The 9,660-nt window shown below is 43.0% G+C and overlaps 1 protein-coding gene across 1 annotated transcript in view; it reads left to right on the top strand.

Moving 5' to 3' along the window:
• Positions 1-14: 14 nt before the first annotated feature.
• Positions 15-9,660, top strand: part of LOC311127270 (AP-1 complex subunit gamma-1) — a 28,153-nt gene continuing 18,507 nt past the window's right edge. The window contains exons 1-2 of the mRNA XM_084159074.1: positions 15-104; positions 9,393-9,596. Coding sequence (XP_084015200.1) covers positions 9,396-9,596 — 201 coding nt within the window. The 5' untranslated portion in view covers positions 15-104; positions 9,393-9,395. The remainder of the gene's footprint in view (positions 105-9,392; positions 9,597-9,660) is intronic.

Here is a 9,660-nt window from a genome sequence, read left to right as displayed (position 1 = left end):
GAAGTGCTGAGGCTAGGAGAGCCACCATTTTGAATGTCTGGTCTGTTCCTCCCTCCGTCGCAAATAGAGAAGATTCAAGCTATTTTCTGGTATCAATACGGCTAGTGAGTATAACTTTATACAAATATGTCAGTTAAACAGAGTTGTTTATTTGGATAATAGCTGAAAAGTCAGAACGACTTTGTCTTAAACCGCGGTGACAATAATGCATGTTGGCGCTGCATAGGATCGGAAGTGAGGCTGCGCTAACCAGCCAGTGCACCGGAGGGGTTGTCTGTCAGAGGTGTTAGCCTTGTGTCGGCTAGCTGGTATGCTTACCTGATCTGTACTTGTGCGATCATTAACCTTAGAAATCTGTTTTTATACTGAACTTTTACTTGCTTACACGCCTTCAATGTATGTCAATATTGCATTTGGTTATTTTCTGTGTAAGTCAAACGAGATGTACCGGTAACTATGTAGGGAAAGGTAGCTCTAGTTAGTTAGCTAATCCTACTAGCTAAATCAGTGCGATGAAGGCCTCTTCGCGATTGCGTAGCTAGCTAGCTATGCTCTGTATGTTCACTTGCTAAAAGTGTTTAGGTCAAAGAAATTAAAGGCTGTAATTGTGCCAAGCTCGGCCTGAAATGGCATCTGCTCCGACGTTAGATTGCCAGCTAGTTCGTGCCAATGCTAACTAGTGGTAACGTGACTATGCATAATATATTTGACAGGTGTGCGGTTAAATGTTCGTAAAGTATTGCGTTCAAGAGATGACTAGCAAGTTAACTCCCTTTCCGTGGGCTTGTGATCTAACGTAGCAAGCTAGCCACCCAACCCAGCTAACGTTACTAGCTAGCCAGCTACTTGGTATGCCGTATGTAGCTATGTAACGTTACCGACTATTGGTACGGACGTGTACCTAACTAGCCAATAACGTTAGCTAGCTACTTAGCTAACATAAACTTAGCTAGCGCAATACGATGATGTGTTCAAGTTTAACTGTTACTCATACCAACGCTTCAAATAAGATGTGTGTGTTATAACGTTACCTAGCTTGGGTGTAGCAGTTGTAGCGTTGGCTGTTTCTACTTGGTTGCAATGAAGTCAAGGTTACTAACGTTACTTAAGCTAGCTAGCTACTATGGTCTTGTTGCCACTTAACGTTAACTAGCTAGCTACTATACTCACATACTGGGTGTGTGGGGAAGTTACATTGGATATGAATATGCTATTATGTCAGTTGTTTCCACACCTCGACAAGTGTCAATCCTCAAATGTGTTAGCTAGCTGTAGGTAACCTCCCTAATTTTTTCAGTTGTGCCATACCCCAGACTTCATTGACGATAATAAAAAAAAAGGGTTATTATGCCACCTGCTTCACTTGTGATTTTTAGGCTATGTATGTGCCATTACAGCCATTGGGTTGTTTATTTGATCTTGCTTGTATCTGTGTAGACATGTTTATAGAAAATATTTTACTCCTTTTTAATTGTGATTTCCTGTTTCCCTTTTGCCACCTCTTCTGTCAGTTGATTCTCCTGAACAGTCAACATCTGTGTCATATACTCAAATCGACTTGCTTTTTCATTGCATGTCATTCTTTCTATTTGCATTAAACCATCTGACAAGTGCCCATGTTACTACCTGCATTTTCAGCCTATTCAATGAAAGCTTTCTGTCTACAGTACACACATATATATATTGGTAGGCCAATACTTGGCTAAACAATGTAGGTCAATGTTTTGTATAAATGTTCTGTCATACTACTTGCAGAATTGTTTTTATGTTGGAATGGAGGTAGAGGCCTGCTGTAACACCAATTAAATGCCTCGGTGAGAGCTTGGCTGAGCAGTGACAGCCAAATGAGTGGCAAAGAAAACAATATGCTGGGATATTGTGTAGAAAGGAGAGGTCCCTATACAATGGTGGCTTTGAATTGTTTCTGTAGCGTAATGAGCTTAATCTGCACAACTTTGGGTAAGGAGGAAGTAAATTGTGGCACATACTCCTTGGGGTTCTCAATTGGAAAGAGCCTCATTGATAGTGTGTGTTGTCTCTGGAGTCTGGACATTGGAAATGTATTGGTCTATGTCCCCAGTGAACTCTTCGGTGTGTTGAGGTTGTTTTCTCTTGCCACTGGTTGCTAGGCTCAGCGGGCTAGTTTAGCTTCTAGAGTCTCAGGAGAGAAATGGGCAATTCCATTCGCTCAGGAAATCTGCCACAGCAGGTGTCAGATATGATCCCTTAGGTGGATATATGAGGGTGTTGATAACAATCAGTCAATATATCATTATTATGTCTTCCTTTATGCCCATTTCCCCCCCAAAGCAGTCTTAAATAACATGATCAAATCCTTTGCTCCAGCTTTTGGGGACATAATAAAGAAAAAGTCCAGTCTTTCATGTTGTAATTAATAGAATAATGTGTGCCTATAAAAGGTATTGCAACAATGTTGTAGAACAGAAATGTAATCAGTATTTGTTAGTCTAGCAGAGACTGGATTTTCCATATCTTTTGTGTGCTCACGCTAATGATTATAGAGGCTGATTGGGGCCTTTGGTTACTTGTCAAATGTCAGGCACAGGAAATATAAGCCTTTGTTTTTGCGCGAGTCATTAAGCCTAGGTGCACTTTTTTTTAATGACAGGCCTGAATGTGAGTTTTCATGATTCATTCATTTAAACTGATTCCTGGACAATAGGGTGTGAATTACTTTAATTCTATACTTTCTTGTACTAATTGGGAGCGACGGAGGTTGCTAATGCGTTGTGCCTAAGAAGAACACCTCTAAGCCACGTACGATATACCATGGGATCTCATCTATGCTGCTCAGTTGCCATTTGAATGGTAATGGTAAGGAGGTAGTCCTAGTCCCCCTGCACCTCTGGAATGTGCACTGCCCTGACCTTCCATTCCACTTTGATCACTGTGAATTCTTACATTATCAACATACTGGCTCATGCAACTATGCTCCTTTCTCTGCACCTTCGTTGATCATTTTATTCCCTCCAGACTCCACGGTAGGGCTGGGCAATATGGCCTAAAAATCATATTTTATTTTATTTTTTTTCAAACATATGGGCTTTACAATGTACACTACATGACCAAAAGTATGTGGACGCCTGCTCGTCAAACATCTCATTCCAACATCATGGGCATTGATATGGAGTTGGTGCTCCCTTTGCTGCTATAACAGCCTCCACTCTTCTTTGAAGGCTTTCCACTAGATGTTGGAACTTAGCTGCGGGGACTTGCTTCCATTCAGCCACAAGCATTAGTGAGGTCGGGCACTGATGTTGGGCGATTAGGCCTGTCTCGCAGTCGGCGTTCCAATTCATCCCAAAGGTGTTCGATGGGGTTGAGGTCAGGGCTCAGTGCAGGCCAGTCAAGTTCTTCCACACTGATCTCGACAAGCCATTTCTGTATGGACCTCGCTTTGTGCACGGGGGCATTGTCATGCTGAAACAGGAAAGGGCCTTCCCCAAACTGTTGCCACAGAGTTGGAAGCACATAATTGTCTAGAATGTCATGGTATGCTGTAGCATTAAGATTTCACTTCACTGGAACTAAGGGGCCTAGCCCAAACCATGAAAAACAGCCCCAGACCATTATTCCTCCTCCACCAAACTTTACAGTTGGGTACTATGCTTTCGGGCAGGTAGTGTTCTCCTGGCATCCGCCAAACCCAGATTCGTCCGTCGGACTGCCAGATGGTGAAGCGTGATTCATCACTCCAGAGAACGTGTTTCCACTGCTCCAGAGTCCAATGGCGGTGAGCTTTACACCACTCCAGCCAACACTTGGCATTGCGCATGGTGATCTTATGCTTGTGTGCGGCTGCTCGGCCATGGAAATCTACTTCATGAAGCTCCCGACGAACAGTTATTGCGCTGACGTTGCTTCCAGTGGCAGTTTGGAACGCGCTTCAGCACTCGGCGGTGCCGTTCTGTTTGCTTGTGTAGCCTACCACTTCGCGGCTGAGCCGTTGTTGCTCCTAGACGTTTCCACTTCACAATAACAGCACTTACAGTTGACCGGAGCAGCTCTAGCAGGGCAGACATTTTACAAACTGACTTGTTGGAAAGGTGGCATCCTATGACGGTGCCATGTTGAAAGTCACTGAGCTTTTCAGTAAGGCCATTCTACTGCCAATGTTTGTCTTTGGAGATTGCAGGCTGTGTGCTTGATTTTTATACACCTGTCAGCAACGGGTGAGGCTGAAATAGCCGAATCCACTCATTTGAAGGGATGTCCACATACTTTTGTATATATAGTGTATATCGCGATTAAAAAATAATACAGTATCTTAATAAGCTTTGTTATACAATTAAAGGTCAGACAGTCAGCAATAATCTAATGAATTCGGTGCTTGTGAAATTCTACCTAGGCTAAATATAAGCCTTCCACAACCATAAGACCCACTAATTATTTTATAACAATAGTTTAACCAGCTTTTTTTGTTGTTGCAATAATCACTAAACTGGCTTTCAAGTCTATGAAAATGCCCTTTTTGTTACAAATTGAACCTGAACCATGTGTAATGCACATTCACTAATAATGACTAACTTCTTGTAGCAAGCATTATAGAAAATCAACACAGGTCTCATAATCAATCTCTCAAGCACACATGCTAGTGAGTAGCCAGCTAATCTTCATATTTGAAGTGTAGCCAACTTGGATCTATTTGCTAGCTAACAAGGTAGAACAGTTGACTTGTTATGAACACACCCTTCTGTCCATCTCTAACTGTTTGAACAGTATGCTAGCCTGTCCACTTTGTTCAGATGTTGAAATCAAGTGGCCTAACTTATTTCTAAATGAGAACGAGTTGCCAATTCATTGCACATTTTTGTAGCTCAATTGGTAGAGCATGGCGCTTGTAACGCCAGGGTAGTGGGTTCGATCCCCGGGACCACCCATACGTAAAAATTTATGCACACATGACTGTAAGTCGCTTTGGATAAAAGCGTCTGCTAAATGGCATATTATTATATTATTATAAAACACAGACTAGACCGCTAGTATAACGGTCTTCTGTTAAAAGGCTGCTAGCGGTACAGCAATGCTGCGCGTGACAAATTGAGCCTTCATTTTCCAGAATCAATGTTAATTGATACTCCCATTTTAGTGTCTGCTCTGTGCGCAATTAAAACGTGTATCATTAGAATTCTGTTGGTCCAAACCTCAAATGCAAATAGCAAATTGAAACCGCTTGTCAGAGGAAGAAGTGATCTTTAATCTTTGTTGTTGTAAGGGGAAGGGGCTTTGTGTGTGAGTGAATGGGAAGGTGCACACAGCAGAGAAGGACGGAAAGAGACAAGACCAAAAAGACAAGCGGACAAACGTTCATAAAAAATATATAACAACTTGATTCTTGTGATACAAGCATTTTGATTATCGTGCAAAAACATACATGCAAATTATTTTGATCGCCCAGCCCTACTCCACGGTGCGGCTAACTCCAGCTGACATTTTTCTCGGGGGCTGCATGGGTGCGTGCTTCTATACATATATAGCTATACTCATCTGACAGTTTATTATGTACACCACCCTGTTCCGAAAATTGATAAATCCTACAGACAGTGTGGCCTTGGCTTCCTATATAAAGCAGGCATCGAGGCATTCAGTTACTGTTCGATTAAACATTATAATGGGCAAAACAAGTGACTTAAGTGATTTTGAGCGTGGTGTGATCGTCGGTGCCAGGCGCGCCCGATCCAGTATCTCAGAAACGGCTGCCCTCCTGGGCTTTTCACACACGGCAGTGTCTAGGGTTTACCGAGAATGGTGTGACAAACAAAAAACATAGTCAGCGGCAGTCCTGTGGGGGAAAACAGCTTGTTGATGAGAGCGGTCAAAGGAGAGTGGCAAGAATCATACAAGCTGACAGGCGGGCCACAAACAAACAAATAGCAGCGCAGTACAACAGTGGTGTGCAGAACGGCATCTCTGAACGCACAACTGGTTGATCGTTGTCACGGATGGGCTATTGCAGCAGACGACCACACTGGGTTCCACTCCTATCAGCTAAAAACAAGAAGAAGCGGCTCCAGTGGGCACACGATCACCAACACTGGACAATTGAGGAGTGGAAAAACATTGCCTGGAACATGACGGCAAGTTTAGTTTACTTGAGTGGCCTGCACAGTCCCCAGACCTCAACCCAATAAAGCATATTTGGGATGAGATGGAATGGGCTGTTTGCAGCATGAATGTACCGCCGACACCTTGTAGAATACCCAGAAGAATGCAGGCTGTTCTGGATTGGTGTACCTAATAAACTGGTGAGTGTAAGTTAACTATTTAAGATGTGCCAAATGAAATTGTATCCGGCTCCAGCTATGCATTTGGTTTGCTAACTTGCTTGCTAAGGTGCTAGATGGCAAGATCAAGCTTCTTGGTTACAGCAGAGACATTCAATCCCCTCCTGGATTAAGATCCATGTTGCCTAAATAATATATATTTTTTGAAATAGCACCACTTGTGTGCACTTCTGTTAGTACCGTATACCCAGGTATGATACAGAAAACGGTATGAAAATCTGGATACCGCCCAACCTTAGTGAAATGTGCAGCACATGGAAGATGCTCAGTGTTTTTATTTATTTTATTTTTTTGGAATGTTTAAGTATTAGTATTGAAAAAAGCCTTTGGTGTGATAACGACAACATCAGTTATTATTGGATTGTCTTTTCTCTGTTGGACCTCTTTCGTGTGTACAACACCAGCCTTTATATTTTCCCTTGTTCTAAGAGGGCCTCTGCTCTGTCCATTTAGCAGGTGCATTCTTTTTTCAGTAACAGCATCAGCTCAAAGGTGGCTAGATGCAGAAAATGGCTTTGTTCAGCAACTAATTACCGTCGTCCCTCTTGCTGTAACTGCTTAATTATGTTATCCATACTAACAGATAAAAGCCATGCTTCTTTTGAGATTGGAAGCCATAAAGCACCCCTTCTCTACACGCAGGAGCCAGCGGTAATAACTTTCCCTGTTTGTTCTTGGCATAGTGCGCGTGATGGATCCCCTGTTGTGGCGGTGGTGCATTAACACGTACCCCTCTCACCAGGCCCTTCACTGCAATAAACAAGGCCTCCTCCAGACCCACTGCTGGTGCCAGGCCCTTGACCTTGTTCTGCCCACTCCAGTTTCTCTCACATCCTCTGTCACTGTGCTGTGTCTGGCTGTAGTACTGTAAGTGTACACTTCCTGAATGTACTACACTAGAGGATAGGCCGCAGTGTTAATTGCGCCAACTCAGGTGTTGAAAGTCAAACGTGTCAGTGCTGTAGGGATTTCTGAAAGCAGGAAGTAGAGTTTGTTTAGCACACCCAATGACGTTGTGCCTTTGGAATGCCGAGATCTGTTGGCCTTTTGACGTGCGAGTCACTTCCTATGACTTGACATCTGTGTTTCATGTGTAGTTATTACACATTCATAGTTTCCCCTTCCAAGGGAGACCGCATATCCATGGCTCTCATTGTGCCAGTTTGTATAACTTCTTTCTATTTACTGAAATCTTTAAGGCTAAAAGCCTATTGATCCATTTTGTCTCACTGTATCTCTTAACTGCCAAGAGAGCAATCCTTCCTATGTGTTTCCGGATTGCTCTCACACCACCACTGGGCTCATCCTCACTAGCAGACAGTTCAGAAGGATTGTGATGGAGCTCAGTGCTCATGCACCATTTACCCACAGAATTCCTGCAGGTTTAAACACAGAGTTTCTAAACCCAGAGGCGCAACATCGCGAGACTTTGGGAACGCTTGCGAAAAGGACCAAACAGACCAGGCCGGGGTTTGAGAATTCAATGAGAGAAGTGAAATTCTTCCTTAGTTGTTAAAAGTCTAAAGGCAACCTAGAATCTAGCAAATGTATTAAGTAGTTGAACACATTATTACTCCAACCTTGTGACAGTGACACGTTTTCATTTTAGTCAAAAACTACTTTATATCGAAAGAGTGCCTTTGAGTTGACGGCCTGCACATGCGCAGTTCGGTGCAAGACGACCGTTCGACCCGATGACGTGCTTCTGCGCATGAGCTTAGCTAGCAAAAGTTTCCATGACATCACCTACAAGTGTGATTTGGGGATTTCTATTGGAGAAGCAGTTTTAACCTATCTTTATACTGTACTCTTTGGTTTAAACCATCAAGGTCTCATTTACCTGTTGTATATTTGTTCCTCTGAAATGGGCATGAGACCGATTCAGTCAACTAGTGTACAGATCCAATATGCAGGCTTCTTCTTCTTGACCAGAGGCCACTTGACTGTGGTAGTGTGCAGATACAGACTAGGTGGTCAAAGCAAAGGACAAGCAACCTGCTGTACCCTGCAGGCCTCTGAAACCTAGGTTTTGCGATTGATGGTGAATGTTATACCACACAGGAAGTCTACTTATCAAATAGGAAGTAGTACAGTGTATTTGTAATTATCATCTTGCAGCCTACCCATTTTAAAAACAAATCAAATCCCTCTCTAATGAGTCAGACACATTAATGGGGTGAGGGAATATATGCTTCTGTCTAATCATTCAATTCTGATTGCAACCTCTCATGGAGCAGCGTTCTTGTTAGAATGGGAGTACATTAGTAACATCAGAGGCACGGTACTGTGAGTTCTCTTGTGTTTGCCAGGTGTGTACTTGGCTGATGTTTTAGAAATGGCGCACTGTGCTCCTATTATTCCTCTATTTTGTCTGGCTGCATGTAAATACTGGAGAAGGTCATCTCACCTCCATGCATGTGAGCCTTCAATATTTAATCACCCTCCACTGGTTTGAAACCTTAGTGCTCTCTTCTGAAGCTTCTGAGCAAGGATTTTAATTTCACCTACCATTCTCCTTTTACTTGTCAAATTTAAGGCTGTACTCACCGAACAATGCTAATTTGCTATTCAAATATTTGTCATCTAATAGGCTACCAAAAAGACCATTGCAAGAGTATGCATTTATCTTCTAGAATGAATGAGCGCCCATGGCCTCCTAATCAACTCTTGTAATAACTACATTGAGCTAGACAAAAGTAGTGGTCAGGTGATTTACTAGCCCCCCAGCTACGTGCAATTTAATTCAGAAATGCATACAGACAGACAGACACTCTGTGGACCCACCATCACCCCAGGCATTTTTCTTTCATTCGTGTTAATGCATTTTCCCTCTATTTACATTTTACTTCTGTAGTAACGCCGTAAGCAATACAAATGTTGGAGAAACAAAAAAGTTACTCATGTAATTTCTTCACACTTTCATAATGACATAGGCCTACTTTCACCTACTGGTTGTCAGATTAGAATAACACTTTGCAGTATGGCCCTTGTTAAAAAAAAGTGCAGCAGTTGGCTCTCGCCCAGCCAGTGCCTTCCCCTCACCAAGGCCACCTGTGCCAACATGTTTAGTTTCTCCGTGTTTTCCAGAGGATGCCAGCGCCGATCAGACTGCGGGAGCTGATCCGGACCATCCGGACGGCTCGGACCCAGGCAGAGGAGCGCGAGATGATCCAGAAAGAGTGTGCTGCCATACGCTCATCCTTCAGAGAGGAAGACAACACTTACCGCTGTAGAAATGTGGCTAAGCTACTCTATATGCACATGCTGGGCTACCCAGCACACTTTGGGCAGGTAAGTTTAAAAATAAGACTATGTTCTTAATTTATTAACCAACATCTGTGAGTGTCTTGTTGTT

The sequence above is a fragment of the Coregonus lavaretus genome (assembly GCF_964263955.1).
Source record: "Coregonus lavaretus genome assembly, chromosome: 4".
NCBI classification, from domain to species: Eukaryota; Metazoa; Chordata; class Actinopteri; order Salmoniformes; family Salmonidae; genus Coregonus; species Coregonus lavaretus.
The sequence above is the reverse complement of the archived record's forward strand: the minus strand, read 5'-3'. Positions and strand labels throughout refer to the sequence as shown.